The following is a 17,561-nucleotide window of genomic DNA, read 5'->3' as shown; positions in this document are numbered from 1 at the left end:
ACTGTTTGTTGTATCAATATGTTTTGACCATGACAGTTCACAATCCAGGGTTACTCCAAGCAGTTTAGTCACCTCAACATGCTCAATTTTAATTACGAGATGTAGTTGATGTTTAGTGAATGATTTGTCACAAATAAAATGCTTTTAGGTATTGGAAATATTTAGGACTAACTTATTCCTTGCTACCCATTCCGAAACTAACTGCAGGTCTTTGTTAAGTGTTGCAGTCATTTCAGTCGTTGTAGTAGCTGACGTGTATAGTGTTGAGTCATCCGCATACATAGACACACTGGCCTTACTGAAAGCCAGTCAAATGTCGTTAGTAAAGATTGAAAAAAAGCAAGTGGCCTGAACAGCTACCCTGGGGAATTTCTGATTCTTCCTGGATTATGTTGGTGACTCTTCCATTAAAGAACACCCTCTGTGTTCTGTTACACAGGTAATTCTTTGTCCACATTATAGCAGGGGATGTAAAGCCATAAGACATCAAAAGCTGCACTGAAGTCTAACAAGACAGCCCCCACAATCAGGGGCTCCCGTGTGGCTCAGTTAGTAGAGCATGGTGTTTGCAACGTCAGGGTTATGGGTTCGATTCTCACGGGGGACCACTACGGGGAAAAAATGTATGAAATGTATGCATTCACTACTGTAAGTCACTCTGGATAAGAGTGTTTGCTAAATTACTTAAATGTAACATTTACATTTTATCAGTTTCTCTCAGCCAATCATCAGTCATTTGTGTAAGTGCTGTGCTTGTTGAGTATCATTCCCTATATGAGTGCTGAAAGTCTGTTGTCAATTTGTTTACTGTAAAATAGCATTGTATCTGGTCAAACACAAAGTTTACTAAGGGTTGGTAACAGGATGATTGGTCTGCTATTTGAGCCAGTAAAGGGGGTTTTACTAAATGACAAAACAGGGGAAGAAAGTAAGGAATTTGACTGTCGGTCCTGCATTATTAAAGACCAGAATTTGTGAAAAAAATGTGATAAAGTAAACCAGTTTCATTTAAGCACCAACAATTGACAGTTGTACCATACGGATTGCAAAATAGTTGGGAAGAGATTTTTGATGTACCGTTTCCATGGCACATGGTTTATGAACTAATAGACAAAACGAATCTGCCGGTTTCAAAACTTTGAGTTTTTCAATTTAAATTATTATACAAAATTCTCGCAACCAATAGGATGTTATATATATTGAGGATACAACCGTCTCAGCTCTGCAGATTTGGCTGCGAAGAGACAGAATCATTAGATAATTTGTGTTGGTACTGTCTATATGTAGCTTGTTTTTGGTCACATGTTCAGGAATGGCTGAAGAATTTCAACATTTACCTGGAGTTAACTCTACAAATAGCACTGCTGGGTGATCTGAAAAGTCATAGTCAATCGACCAATAATATAATAATACTCTTAGCAAAAGTTTTTTACTTTCATTTACAATCTGTAGAAATTATGAGAATAGAAAGGTTCAGAACGTTTGTGAAACATCACAGCACACTTCTTTGTCTACACCCATTCAGCATCGTTAACACCCTCTTAAGCTTTAGCCCCACCCACTAACAACAGCAGTCAAGCACTCAAGCTAACTTGCTAGCTACTTCCAGACACAAATGAGAGAACAGCTCACTGAACATTACTCTCCCTACAGAGCTGGTTAGGCTGTTGGTGACTGCAACTGTTCTGTAAGATTTTCAGTTCGTAAATTCAGAGCGCTTCGCTCTCCGAGTGTTCAGAGCACACACTGGACGCTCTGGCCGAACATTCTGACCTCACAACGGCAGTCAAGCACTCAAGCTAACTGGCTAACATTGGCTAGCTTGCTAGCTACTTCCAGACACAAATGAGAGAACACCCCACTCTGACCATTTTTCTCGCCCTTGCAGAGCTGGTTAGGCTGTTTTCATGTTAACTGTGCTGCTGGAAACAATTTAGTTACCTTTTTTTGCCAATGTTTACTGACACTGGCCATATTCAACGGGCGTTGAGCGTTTGTAAATTCATCAGTTATTCTGCGCTCTGGCACTCAGACAGCTTGCTAGCTAGGTAAACAATGTACCTAACTAGGTAAACAAAGTGTAAGTTCACACACATCACATAAAGTGTTAGCTAACGAGCCAGACAGCTAACGTTAGCTAGTCAAACAACAATGAACAGTACTAACCAACCATGTTCAGTGTTAGCTAGCTAACATTAGGCTCTAACTACAACAGCAAACAGCTCTGAGAAACAAATAATAACATCAGCTAGGGAGCCAGCCAGCTAACGTTAGCTTGAAATGAAACCACTTCCTGTCAAAATTAGAAAACGTGTAATATCTGAAAATGTAACATTAGCTAGCTAACGCTAGACTTTCTTACCTGTATACATCATCGTGCATGGATGTGTCACCCTGTCAGGAATGCCAAATCACGGTTGCCCTTAGTTTGAAGATGAAATCTGGAGACAGGTGTTTCCTCCATCTCTTTAGCTATCATACTATTATTCCACTGATTTCAAAACTTGATCCCCCAGAAAGTGGAGAGCAACACTTATGCAGCTCCACTACACAATACGTTTTTTTTTTTAAAAGCCGCGTTCGACAGGATTACCAACAGACTGACAAGATTCTATGGCAGACCAATCCAAACTCCTCTCTCGGCATGTCCAGCCCAGTCATTATCTCAGCCAATCATGGCTAGTGGGAAGGTTGCTAATGTTTTCTGTGGCTTAACCAACAAGGCTTGTAATTTAACAATTTTATTCGTATTTACAGATGGCATACGAGTTTGTTATTAAGGCACATGAACGTTCACATGTTCAAGAAGGCATTTCTGCCAAAAAAATGCATTTTCATTTAAAAAATGTTTTACGTTCAAGCGGCTCTCCTGTTAAGTCGTGACATGCGACATACACCTAGTTTCCTGAATCGGTGTGTCCAAACTTTTGACTGGTACTGTATGTAAATGTGATATTTCCATTGTTTTTCTTATTATAATTTGGCAAAATATTAAAAAACAAACTATTTTTGCTTTGTCATTATGGGGTATTGTGTGTGTAGATTAATGAGGGGGAAGAACAATTTAATCAATTTTAGTATACGGCTGTAACGTAACAAAATGTAGAAAAAGTGTAGCAGTCTAAATACTTTCCGAATGCAATCTCACTTGATTTAAATTCACTTCCTTCAATTCAAATTCAATTCAAATTCTGCTTCATGTGGGGTGTGTCCAATTCTTATTTTAATTCATGAGTTGTGTGTGCTGCCTCATAACTGACCCCTCTTTGGTCCTAAAGGAGCAGTACGAGCTCTACTGCGAGATGGGCTCCACCTTCCAGCTGTGCAAGATCTGCGCCGAGAACGACAAGGATGTAAAGATCGAGCCCTGCGGACACCTCATGTGCACCTCCTGCTTGACTGCCTGGCAGGTAATCAAATCAAATGTTGACGGTGCATTGCAGAGTGTTTTTTGTCATTGTGAGTAGGGTTTGAATCTCAGGTTTGCATGACAGGGATGGATCATGTTACACTAGCACAATCTATCTTGGCATTGCATGCGTGCCAATTGCTAGTGCACAGAAAACCAAACAGCCTTTCCCGTGTTTGTTCGATTGAGCCACAATTTATTTGAGCATCTGTGGTGCAAACAAGGCATTTCTGTGTTTCCACTGTTAATGCTTTTCCAACAGTGTTCTTTATGCCTACTTAGTTGTCATGACTTTCCCTTCTAAATGTTATAAAGCGTGTATGATTAAATATGAAACTATTGTTGAGAAGATAATGTGATTTTAGCCTTCTAAATAAGATAATGGTTTTTCATATAGACTTTGCCAAGTAAGTAACCACGCCCACGTGAGCACAGACATTGTGGCAACGTAATGGAACCGCCCTCCAAGGCGAGTGCTTAAAAGGACTAGCTGAAGAATTAACATATTAGACAAAAACATGCCGGGTTGCTGCCGGTGTGAACAGTGGTCATAGCTGTAACCTGAATAATCAACCATTTAGACCAGTACATGGCCGGGTTGCTACTGGCGTGTAAAATGGTTAGACCCTACCAAACCAGAAAATAGTAAGACCCTCAAACTCTCGAGTTAAGAAGATAAAGACTACATCGGAAAATGTTGTCTGCAGCTGTTTAAGTACTTTAGTCTAGTAAACTCGACTGAGGACCACCGCGTGTGTACCTTTGAAGGATCCATTCTAAGGAAGACGAGAAAAGAAGAACATTTCCCGATCAAACGACCATTGGTATGTCAAATCAAATCAAATGTATTTATATAGCCCTTCTTAGATCAGCTGATATCTCAAAGTGCTGTACAGAAACCCAGCCTAAAACCCCAAACAGCAAGCAATGCAGGTGTAGAAGCACAGTATGTCTGATGTATCCATTCTAACAGACGCTTCCAGAACAAAAAAACCCTACTACAACTACTAAGGGCATGGTGACCTTTGGTGGACATCCAGAGACTTGCACAACTAGAGACTTCTGTCAAACTATTCGTCACAGACTGGTGGGGCGATTTCAACAGAGCGAGACGACGAAGACATACGGGCGTAAATATGTACATTGCTCTTCTAAATCCGAATGAGCGGTTGTTAGGGTGCTAAATATCCACACTTACGATGAGCGCATTATTCAACTGTCTGTACGATAGTTGAATTCCTTTGTCTCTCCTTCTCCCGCTCTTTCTTTTCCCACCCCTTTTCATTGTGTACCAAGTTGTCATATTGGGTTTGCCCACTAGGGATTTTTCATTACATTGTTAGTAATCAATGTATAATCTATTCTGTTTGTGTGTTTATGGATTTCTGTGTGATTCTTTCATTAGTTAGTAAATAAATAATCAAGCCAATTTGTGTAAGCTGATTCATCATGGAGACTTGGGTTTGTGCAGATTTATAGGATATTACGACATTCAGAATGAGACTGAAATAGGAGCAAATGATTAATGGATGACGGATAGTATATCGAGATATTCAGATATTTTTTTAGTTAATTCCGGAAACGGTAACTCGTTAAATAAACTTTTCCCGTGGTGCCCTAGATTACTACTTAATTAATTGTTATATGATTAATTCAATTGAACATGGTATGTAATTATTGGATGAATAGCCGTCTTCGCATTAATGGTAGCAACGTCACGGCATAGTGTTAAATGCTTTTGAATACAGTAGGTGGTAGTGATTAACATGGGTAACCGGAATCCCGGGACTGTCCCGGTAACACTCTTTACATTTCCCGAAAAAATAAAATGACAAGATCCGAGAAATTACAAAAACAATTATCCAATGTCAGCACTAATGCAGGCCCTACACAACATGCGCAACATCAGATTAGCAACAAATAAAAGAGCACATTATGCAAACAGCTTTTTGCATGGAAACCTTTTACATCACACAAAGTCGCCATAAATTCAAAGCGCATGCATAGTTGACAATGCCGGACTGCACACGCGACCCAAATGTAATTATTAAATCCTACAGGGAACCCCTACAGTAGGCCTATAGCCTATAAAAGAACATGTGCCTCTTTGAGCTGTCATTGTGAATCTTCAGGCAGTCACAAATTTGATAGGCCTATGCACAATTCACTGTCACATGAAGTCTGTTAACCTGTTGGGGATAGGGGGCAGTATTTGCACGGCCGGATAAAAAACGTACCCGATTTAATCTGGTTACTACTCCTGCCAAGTAACTAGAATATGCATATAATTATTGGCTTTGGATAGAAAACACCCTAAAGTTTCTAAAACTGTTTGAATGGTGTCTGTGAGTATAACAGAACTCATATGGCAGGCAAAAACCTGAGAAGATTCCTTACAGGAAGTGGCCTGTCTGACAAGTTCTTGGCCTTCTTGGTCATCTCTAACCAAAACAGGGGATCTCTGGCATAACGTGACATTTTCTAACGCTCCCATAGGCTCTCAGAAGGCGCCAGAACGATGAATGGTGGCTTTGCAGGCCATGTCTGAAAAACATTAGCGCATTTGGATAGTGGTCGATCACAGGGATCAGAACGGGAAGGGGTGGCCCCAAGAGGTTATTAATAACCCTTTCACATTGGAGGTGGTCCTGATATACAGTAATTACAGATACTGTACACATCACAAACAGACAGCTATATATCAATACTGTAATATAAACATATGAACTTGGTAATGCAGGAGATACATAAGAAATGATCTTGGGCAGTTAGTTTTGTTCTGTTTCAGTACACAAGCCTTACCCATCTCCTCCCTGTATGTAGTGCCCTATAAAATCCGCTTAACAAAGAATGTGGACAGAATCACGGAATCCAGACATTAAAAACGGAATTCAACAATATTGAAAAATGTATTGAACTTTTAGTAGGAAATCAACTAAATGTATTGACTTATTAGAAAATTCATTAATTTGCCCAAGATTATCATAAGATAGGAACATAATACATCAGTGATTCATATTGTCCTTCAACTTTCTGAAGAGGCAAGGGAACAGGAATGTCCCCTCTGTGTGTGTGCGTTTGTCTCCTACTTTGTGTAGCTGTTAGCGATGTTGCTAATGTAATGAGAACCGTCTTCTGGTAGATGGAATGGCTTTCCTAAAAACCTTCTCAATTAAATGTTAACTACAAAGTAGGCTATATAGCAGAATGATATCATGATTATTTGAATAAATCCAGAGGTTATTTGTTAAGCAAACTCTCCAATCACATGAGCGCTACAGAAACATTGCTAACCAAACAATGGTCACTGGCTGGTGCACAATTGAAATAAAGGATAACTACACTCAAAAATCCACATTTCTTAGATTTTTCACTGACCTCAAAAGTGGTCTCCTGGAGTAGTTTAAGCATTGTTGTGGACTTAGAACATCTAATTTTGATTTTCTATTAAAAAAGGGTGATTTTGAGAGCGAAAATCTGAAAAAACTAAGGGAAACAGAAAAAATTAACCCAATTTTATAGGGCCCCATGTATGGTTGATGTCAAGTCGGTGATGGTTTTAGAATGGCTTAGCCTATCCCTTTCGATTTCTCTGTCTATGGCTCCAGCAGTGATTCCCATGCCTCCATCTGAAGTGGGCCCAAGGGCACGTATCTATGTGTGTGTGTGTGTGTGTCTTTGTCAGCGCAGTTGTAATGGGCGTCGTAAGGATTAGACCAAGGTGCAGCGGGAACGTGTATACTCATCTTCTTTATTAAATCAAAAGAAGGAAAAATAAACAAATCACGTATACAAAACAACGAACACCACTAAACAGTCCTGTCAGGTGCACAGACACAAAACAGGAGACAACTACCCACAAATCACATTACAAAAACACCCCTATACATAGGACCTTCAATCAGAGGCAACAAGGAACAGCTGCCTCCAATTGAAGGTCAATCCAATGAACTAAACATAGAAATAGATAGACTGAACATAGAAATACACTAACATAGAACATAGACCAAAAACCCCAGAACACATAAAACAAACACCTCTCTTACATAAGTACATAGCCCAACAAACCCCGAAATACTCTAAACAATCACCCCCTGCCACGTCCTGACCAAACTATAATAACAAATAACCCCTTTACTGGTCAGGACGTGACAGCAGTGATGTCAGGTGTGGGCTTTGTAAGTCATAGAGGGAACCTCCGTTCTCTCTATTGTATGACTAACTAAAAACCCCAGATATGTTCCAGTTGAGTCAGATACGGGAAGGATACCCTCGTCACATTAACCTACTCAACAAGGACTTCTGGTACTACTTATTATTTTTTAAAATTAAAACATCTGCCATTACTCAAATATTCTTGATCACATCCTGGTATTTTAACTTAAGAAAGTTTCTTAAGGCAGAAGGGGTGGGCCCTGTAGGATTTCAATGGCCATTCTGTTTTTGGAAAGGACGTGTTTGCGGGGCTTCTCTGCTGTTGTGATCAGATGTGGGTGCTTTTGGCCAAGAGCGGTGATGCATATGTTTTTACACATTTACTGTAATGTACAGTATGTACATACATGGCTCTGCGACTCTGAATCTTCTGATTTGATTGATCAGATTAATATCTAACCTAGGACCAAAACTTAAATGTCATATGACTGGGATCATCTGCATTTACTATACCTAGGGTTGCAAAATTCCGGGAACTTTCAATAAATTCCCTGGTTTTCCAGAAATCATGATTGGAGGATTGCGGTTTTCCTGCTTATTCCCACCTGATTACGGAACCCTCCAGTGGTGTAAAAATTACCCAATTGTTATACTTGAGTGAAAGTAAAGATACCTTAATAGAAAATGACTAAAGTAAAAGTGAAAGTCACCCAGTAAAATGTAGTGAAGGTAAAGTTGTCAAAAATATAAATAGTACAGTAAAGTACAGATTCCCCCCCAAAATACTTAAGTAGTCCTTTAAAGTATTTTTACTTAAGTACTTTACACCACTGGAATCCTCCAACCAGAATTTTGGGAAAACCAGGGAATCTATACTACCAGATGCGTTGCATTGTCAGCCGATGCTGAATGTGTCTGCAAGGCTGCCTGCATGAAATGTGTCCGTGGGTGGACAGGTCCACGGGAGGCCAGTTTTTGAGGACAGGGGATTTTTCTGCAGTGTCTGTGAGCCTGAGCAGCCTCCCACTCTAATTAGGATTGGTTTCCAAAAATGCTTTGATGCCTTTCGCAAGTCCCCAACCAGATAGATGGCTGCCACAATCAGGCTTTTGTTCTTGTAAATATCACCTCCCTTTGATTCACTAAAGTTGAAGCAGAGGGAAACCTCATCATGAAAGATGGGAGCCTTTTATTTATTTATTTTTAGTGCTGATTGTTTTCCTCTGCCATGTGTAATCTGTATTCGGGGCACTGAGGCTTGTAGATTGTCAAAATGGCTTCCTTCTTAATGTGTGCATGTCTTCACTTTACTCTGCCAGTGCTCTTTTTAAGGGGGAAAAGGAAAGATGTCTTACCAAGGCCTACAGGTTCTTCTGAATGAAACCATGTGTCCCAGCTGTCTGCAATTGCCTCTCTTGCTTTAGATCCCACAGCGTCCGTGCATGTGTGTTGTATGCCTGAATGTGTATAGTTTCTGGGCATGTGCATGTGGGATTGCATTTATTTGAATGTTTGATTCATTTACTTACTTACTTATGTATGTAGGCCTATATACTACAGTGCATCTTTTAGCTGCAAATGTACTAAAGCTTGATGTGTGTTTCTCGACAGGAGTCGGACGGACAAGGGTGCCCTTTCTGCCGGTGTGAGATCAAAGGCACAGAGCCTATCATCGTGGACCCTTTTGACCCACGCAACACAGGGGCTAAGTGCTTCTTCCTGGATGACTTTAGCTCGCCTATGCTGGATCTGGACGACCTGGACGAGGATAGAGAGGACTATCTGGTCATGAACAGACTGGCCTCCATCAGGAAGGTACTTCACACCCTTCATTTACTACCACTTTTAGTCAATTATTATACTACGTAATTGTATGAATTCATTCATTTATTTATTTGAAAAATGTAAAATACATATAGAGTTGCCTCAGCCATGTGAGTACAACAAAATACACACGTAAAACATTATAGAGGGTTTAAAAATCATGGTAGCGCTTCATAATAATTCCACGTAATAATGCATTTATAATGGATTAGTAAATTGTTTCTTTATCTTTTATTAATCATTACTCACACATGCTAGTAACATAGTTATTCACACATTAACAACCTTTAAAGTATTTATGAATGATTCATAAGCTCATTAATAAGATGTTTTATATAGGTCCTTACATTATAAACCATTTACTAACTAATCATTAGTCAAGTCTTTTTGTGTGGCCTCATCTAAAGTGTGGGATATTTTTAGTTTATAAATACTTTAAATCAAATCAAATGTTATTGGTCACATACACATGTTTAGCAGATGTTATTGCGGGTGTAGCGAAATGCTTGTTTTCAATGACCAGTGTAATTTCATACAAAAATATGGATATGCCATTGGTAGACATTCAAACAGTAACTGATGCTCCTAAAGGTCTCAAAATGTCCCCTTGGACATATCAATGGTTAAACAATAAGCATGCAATACAGAGGATGTCTTTGCTTTTATTCCAAAACAGTCACATTGTTGTAATAGTGTGATTTGTAACTTCAGACACGCTTAATGCTGAGTAAAACAATGTTTTAGTCCAAAAATGCTAACGTGTTTATTGACCATGACTTTTCTACCAAAACCAAAGTGTGGATTGCAGTCATTCTTTAGATCAGTCTAATCTTGGTTAACCCAGAACTAAAATCTTGCGTAATTTGGTCAGCTGTATGATTAAGTTCTGGGTCCGTACGTGTTAGAAATTGGGAGTTCTAGTTTGCGAAGTCTCCACCCTCGCAAAGGGAAACTCGCAGCCCACCCTCTACCTTAATCACATATCAGTAGTAATGGAGGAATAAAAATCCACTACAGAAAAACTGTCCAGCCCAGCCTCTACCTTAATCACATATCAGTAGTAATGGAGGAATAAAAATCCACTAGAGAAAAACTGTCCAGCCCAGCCCAGCCTCTACCTTAATCAGAATATCAGTAGTAATGGAGGAATAAAAATCCACTAGAGAAAAACTGTCCAGCTCAGCCAGCTGTTGTGTGTAGGCTACATCTCCTTTCTACGTTTTATGATCAGTTCAATTAGTTATTTAACTAGGCAAGTCAGTCAAGAACAAATTCTTATTTACAATGACGGCCTACCCCAGCCAAACCCTCCCCTAAACCAGACGACGCTGGGCAAATTGTGCGCCGCCCATATGGAACTCCCAATCTCCGCCAGTTGTGATACAGCCCAGGATCGAACCTGGGTCTGTAGTGACGCCTCTAGCACTGCAATGCAGTGTCTTAGACCGCTGTGCCACTCAGGATCTCACACAGGTTGCTGGCTCGGACTCAGGTCTCAGGTAGAAGTCGTGAAGGACAGGGCCATAGTAAACGCCATTGTCGCAATCACTTCAGCTGGTTAGAGGGGGTGAGGCTCACACTGTTCTATGTCGATCCCTTCCATGCATCTAGATACCATCTGTTGTCACCTTCGCCATAACCTCGAGAGAGGACAGACCAGAACAACAGCCTAGTTTAGGGTATTTCTGATTCAGGATATCCAGATTAACTATTCACTGTCTGACAATATTACGTCTACCAATATTCTTAATACAAATGTCAAAGAGAATAACAATACACAGTTAAAACCATTTTTGAAAATTGGCTTATATTGCCATATCATCTTGGCGATCTCAACGCGGAGTTACAGGGTCAGGGAGTTAGAGGGCTAATCCTTAGGGAGACATCCCGACCATCCAGCAGACCCAATCTGGTGAGATTTGTACTGAAGCCAGACAAAAAATGAACAAACAAAACAACAACACAAAAACAAAACACAACAAAACAATAACAGCAATACAGTCGTTGCCAAACGTTTTGAGAATGACACAAATATTAATTTTCACAAAGCTTGCTGCTTGAGTGTCTTTAGATATTTTTGTTCGATGTTACTATGGATACTGAAGTATAATTACAAGCATTTCATAAGTGTCAAAGGCTTTTATTGACAGTTGATGCAAAGAGTCAATATTTGCAGTGTTGACCCTTCTTTTTCAAGACCTCTGCAATCCGCCCTGGCATGCTGTCAATTCACTTCTGGGCCACATCCTGACTGATGGCAGCCCATTCTTGCATAATTGATGCTTGGAGTTTGTCAGAATTTGTGGGTTTTTGTTTGTCCACCCGCCTCTTGAGGATTGATCACAAGTTCTCAATGGGATTAAGGTCTGGGGAGTTTCCTGGCCATGGACCCAAAATATCGATGTTTTGTTGGGAGAAGTTGCTCTCTGAGGATGTGTTGGTACCATTCTTTATTCATGGCTCTGTTCTTAGGCAAAATTGTGAGTGAGCCCACTCCCTTGGCTGAGAAGCAAACCCACACATGAATGATCTCAGGATGCTTTACTGTTGGCATGACACAGGACTGATGGTAGCGCTCACCTTGTCTTCTCCGGACAAGCTTTTTTTCCGGATGCCCCAAACAATCGGGAAGGGGATTCATCAGAGAAAATGACTTTACCCCAGTCCTCAGCAGTCCAATCCCTATACCTTTTGCAGAATATCAGTCTATCCCTGATGTTTTTCCTGGAGAGAAGTAGCTTCTTCCAAAAGTCTTCGCCTCACTGTGTGTGCAGATGCACTCACACCTGCCTGCTGCCATTCCTGAGCAAGCTCTGTACTGGTGGTGCCCCGATCCCGCAGCTGAATCAACTTTAGGAGACGGTCCTTCTTATCAAGAGAATCTACATGTGTGCAACCAAAACTCGGACAATAGATACTTCAGAAAATGTCATTTGTGTACTCTTTAAGGTCCATCCTTTCTAACCTATGAAAAACCCACTAAAACCAAATTAAAAGAGCCCACACAATATATCAAATGCAATATTCACACCACTTGTCGTTACCTCCTATGCATACATATGTATGTTCTGCGGTTCCTCTATAGTCTCTATAGTCTCTACAGGACCTATAGTCTCGCATATCTTTGGTCTCTCATTGTGTATAGTACTATTCTAGTATTTTCTACAATGTAGAATAATAGTGAAGGCATCAAAACTATGAAATAACACATATGGAATCATGTAGTAACCAAAAAGTTTTAAACAAATCAAAATATATTTTATATTTGAGATTCTTCAAAGTAGCCACCCTTTGCCTTGATGATAGCTTTGCACATTCTTGGCACTTTCTCAACGAGCTTCATGAGGTAGTCACCTGGAATGCATTTCAGGTGTGCCCTGTTAAAAGTTAATTTGTGGAATTTCTGTACCTTAATGCATTTGAGCCAATCAGTTGTGTTGTGACAAGGTAGGAGTGGTATACAGAAGATAGCCCTATTTTGTGCAAGACCAAGTCAATATTATGGCAAGAACAGCTCAAATAAGCAAAGAGAAACAACAGTCTATCACTTTCCACAGGAAAGGAAGACCAAGAGTTACCTCTGCTGCAGAGGATAAGTTCATTAGAGTTAACTGCACCTCAGATTGCAGCCCAAATAAATGCTTCACAGAGTTCAATTAACAGACACATCTCAACATCAACTGTTCAGAGGAGACTGCGTGAATCAGACCAAGTCCATATTATGGTCTAATTGCTGCAAAGAATCCACTTCTAAAGGACACCAATAATAAGAAGAGACTTGCTTGGGCCAAGAAACACAAGCAATTGGCATTAGACTGCTGGAAATCAGTTGTTTGGTCTGATGAGTCCAAATTTGAGATTTTTGGTTCCAAATGCGTGTCTTTGTGAGACGCAGAGTAGGGGAACGGATGATCTCCGCATGTGTGGTTCACACCGTGAAGCATGGAGTAGGAGGTGTGATGGTGTGGGGGTGTTTTGCTGGTGACACTGTCTAGGATTTATTTAGAATTCAAGGCACACTTAACCAGAATGGCTACCACAGCATTCTGCAGCGATACGCCATCCCATCTGGTAAGCGCTTAGTGGGACTGTCATTTGTTTTTCAACAGGACAACGACCCAACACACCTCCAGGCTGTGTAAGGACCATTTGACCAAGAAGGAAAGTGATGGAGTGCTGCATCAGATGACCTGGCCTCCACAATCACCTGACCTCAACCCAATTGAGATGGTTTGGGATGAGTTGGGCCGCAGTGAAGGAAAAGCATCCAGCAAGTGCTCAGCATATGTAGGAACTCCTTCAAGATTGTTGGAAAAGCATTCCTCGTGAAGCTGGTTCAGAAAATGCCTAGAGTGTGCAAAGCTGTCATCAAGGTAAAGGGTAGCTACTTTGAAGAATCTAAAATATATGATTTGTTTAACACTTTTTTGTTTACTACATGATTCCATATATGTTATGTGATCGTTTTGATGTCTTCACTATTATTCTACAATGTATAAAATAGTAAAAAGAAAGAAAAACCCAAACTTTTTATTGGTACTGTAGAATAGCACTTCATGCACACTATGGTATTCTCAGTGGTTCTTTGACCACATAGATCCTTCTCATAAATTCCTAAATAACACCTCGTGCTCAATAACACCTTGTGCTATTATCAGTGGCTGTAGGCCACATAGACCCTTCTCATAAATGCGTACAGACAGCTGTCAGCAGGGCTTTTCCTTGGTACCTATCCTGCCTTCGCTCTAGTCTTCTTTATAAGACTAGCTCTAGCCTTCTTAAGACTAGTGTTACTTTTTTATGTTTTGTTTTATTGGTTTTATTTTACATTTTTATACATTAATTTAAATTGACTTACAGAAATTCAGTCGCTGTGTCCCTCAATTTTTCATGGATGATGTCTCCTCCTGGGCAGCGCACAGTAAGGGTCTGGTCTGGGCGGGTCCTCGTTATCTTTTGGTCAGACGGGAATTTCCCTCACCCTTCATAAAACGCTCCACCGGTTTTCCTCCACAGACCCTCACAGGAAACTCAGCAGGCAGAATCAATCATCAGTTAGTGATGCCAAATTGTCGTGGAAATTACCATCAGGGACACCTGAAGTCAATATTAAATAAATCATTATTTATTATCAGCAAGCTGGAGAGGTTCCAACAAACTTAATGCCCTATAGTACATGTCGGTCGGGAGCTCTGCTGTAACAGTCCCGTTAGTTCTCTTATATACCGCGAAACAAAAAGTAATATAAGCACGATTGACATTATTCATCATTAACTTTGGTTTCTGCACGTGACTGACCAATACCTCATGATGCTTTTTCTCTCCAAGCTGAGACCTTGAAACTGAGATACCCCCTTTTGGTTCTCATACAGCAATGTTCTGGGTGTACTGCCAAATTGCTTATACTGATAGTGAGGGTCCCTCCCATGCACGATCAATCAGTCACTTGCATGAACCCAGTCAACTTGGTTATTAGAAAAACACAAACATAACATTTTCCCTTACACTATTTTGAGATCTTAAGGAGCATCAGGTACTGCTACGAATGGCTTGTCCTTCTTTTTGTGAGAAATGACACTGGTGACTATTCATAAAATATAAATAGCCCACACGTTAGATGAGGCCATTCAAAAATACTTGAATTATGATTAGTTAATGGTTTATAAGGATCTATATTAAACATCTTATGAATGGAGTAATGATTAATAAATGATAAATAAACAATTTACTAATCCATTATAAATGCTTTATTATGTGAAGTTATTATAAAGTGCTACCACAAACCTAAAGTCAGACAACTTTGTTGCGATCTGACATGTCTCTTGAGCTGCATTCCGTCGATCTGCCATTTGTGCGTGACTTACAGTATATTTGTTTCACAACTCCTTCAGGAGTTGAGACACGTTCTTCAGGAATGACATTTTACGGAGAGAATTTGGTCAGAGAATCCACACACACACACCTGGGGTCCCATTCCCCTGATTAGAGGGACAGAAAGAATTTAAAAATAATGATACAAATAAAAATAGTAACACCAGGAATAAAATACACAAGAATAAAATGAAATTGTATTTGTTACATGCATCGCAAGCAACATGTGTAGACTAAGCAACATGTAGGACTTCCCAACAATGCAGAGAGATACATTTGAAATAATAGAAAAATTATAACTTATAAATGCACAACGAAGACTTGCCTATATACACATTCATCACAATGACAACTTGCCTATGTACACACCCATCCCAACGACAACTTGCCTAAGTACACACCCATCCCAATGTCAACTTGCCTATGTACACACCCATCCCAATGGCAACTTGCCTATGTACACACCCATCCCAACGGCAACTTGCCTATGTACACACCCATCCCAACGGCAACTTGCCTATGTACACACCCATCCCAACGGCAACTTGCCTATGTACACACCCATCCCAATGTCAACTTGCCTATGTACACACCCATCCCAACGACAACGTGCCTATATACACACCCATCCCAACGACAACTTGCCTATGTACACACCCATCCCAACGACAACTTGCCTATGTACACACCCATCCCAACGACAACTTGCCTATATACACACCCATCCCAACGACAACTTGCCTATATACACACCCATCCCAACGTCAACTTGCCTATATACACACCCATCCCAACGGCAACTTGCCTATATACACACCCATCCCAACAACAACTTGCCTATATACACACCCATCCCAACGACAACTTGCCTATATACACACCCATCCCAAAAGAGTTGGGGCAAAAAGAGTAAATTGGCCCTCTCCGTGTGACCACGTTCCACAGCGTCTCATTCATTCAATTTTAACAGTAGAAGGCTCAAACCAATTTGTGAAGACTGGGGACATCTAGTGGAAGCAATAGGAAGTGCTCAATGAACCATAGCTCACGGTGTGATTAATAGGCAACGTGATGAAGTTGAGTTCGCAATTCAGAATTCCACTTCCTGTTTCCATCTGTCTCGGGGTTTTGACTGCCATATGAGTTCTGTTATACTCACAGACACCATTCAAACAGTTTTAGAAACTTTAGGGTGTTTTTTATCCACAAGTATTAATTATATGCATATCCTAGCTTCTGAGTTTGAATAGGAGGCCGTTTAAAATGGGCACGAATTTTTTTCAAAAATCGCTTTAGCGCCCCCTATCCTAGGGGAACGCCAAGAGGTTAACTAACTGTTCAGCGGTCTTATGGCTTGGGGGTAGAAACTGTTCAGGGTCCTGTTGGTTCCAGACTTGGTGCATCGGTGCTGCTTGCCCTGTGGTAGCAGAGAGAACAGTCTATGACCTGGGTGGCTGGTGTCTTTGACCATTTTTAGCACCTTTCTCTGACACTGATGAATGGAGCTGTACACTGGCAGTACCAGATCACTGTGCAGTGTGTGTGTGTGTCTATGTGTTGTGTCACTAAGCGTGTGTATTTTGTGCGTGTGTGGGGGTTTTGTGTGAGAGTGTCTGTGTAGTGTGTGAGTGTGTATATACAGTGCCTTTTCCCAATTCTTTTAGGTTACAGCCTAATTCTAAAATGTATTAAATCTCCAGAAATGTTCAAGTCCAGGCTCTGGCTGGGCCACTCAAGGACATTCAGAGACTTGTCCCGAAGCCACTCATGTCATGCCCTGATCTGTTTCACCTGTTCCTGTGATTGTCTCCACCTCCTTCAGGTGTCGCTTATTTTCCCTCAGTGTATTTATCCCTGTGTTTCCTGTCTCTCTGTGCCAGTTCGTCTTGTATGTTAGTCAAGTCAACCAGCGTGTTTTTCCCGTTCTTCTTTTGCTATTCTTTTTTTGATAGTCTTTCTGGTTTTGACCCCTGCCTGACTCTGGACTACTTTCCCGACTGCCCTGACCTTGATTCTGCCTGCCCTTCAGTACCTTTTGGACTCTGAACTGGTTTTGACCCTTTTGCCTGTCCACGACCATTCTTTTGCCTTACCCTATTGGATTAATAAATATTTTAGACTCCAACCATCTGCCTCCTTTGTCTGCATCTGGGTCTCGCCTTGTGTCATGATAACTCCTGCATTGTCTTGGCTGTGTGCTTCAGGTCGTTGTCCTTTTGGAAGGTGAACCTTCGCCCCAGTCTGAGGTCCTGAGCGCTCTGGAGCAGGTTTTCATCAAGGATTTCTCTGTACTTTGTTCCGT

General features: G+C 40.7%; 1 protein-coding gene across 3 annotated transcripts in view; it reads left to right on the top strand.

The window, feature by feature from the left end:
- cblb (Cbl proto-oncogene B, E3 ubiquitin protein ligase) overlaps nt 1–17,561 on the top strand; it is a 222,107-nt gene that overhangs the window by 137,157 nt on the left and 67,389 nt on the right. For all 3 annotated transcript variants that reach the window (XR_006769591.1, XR_006769592.1, XM_045716809.1), the window contains exons 9-10: nt 3,280–3,410; nt 9,176–9,379. Coding sequence is in view for 1 of the 3 variants with exons in the window: in XM_045716809.1 (XP_045572765.1) it covers nt 3,280–3,410; nt 9,176–9,379 (335 nt within the window). In the remaining 2 variants the exon portion in view is untranslated. The remainder of the gene's footprint in view (nt 1–3,279; nt 3,411–9,175; nt 9,380–17,561) is intronic.

Source organism: Salmo salar, chromosome ssa04 (assembly GCF_905237065.1).
Source record: "Salmo salar chromosome ssa04, Ssal_v3.1, whole genome shotgun sequence".
In the NCBI taxonomy this organism is placed as follows: Eukaryota; Metazoa; Chordata; class Actinopteri; order Salmoniformes; family Salmonidae; genus Salmo; species Salmo salar.
This window is presented reverse-complemented; position numbering and strand designations above follow the sequence as displayed.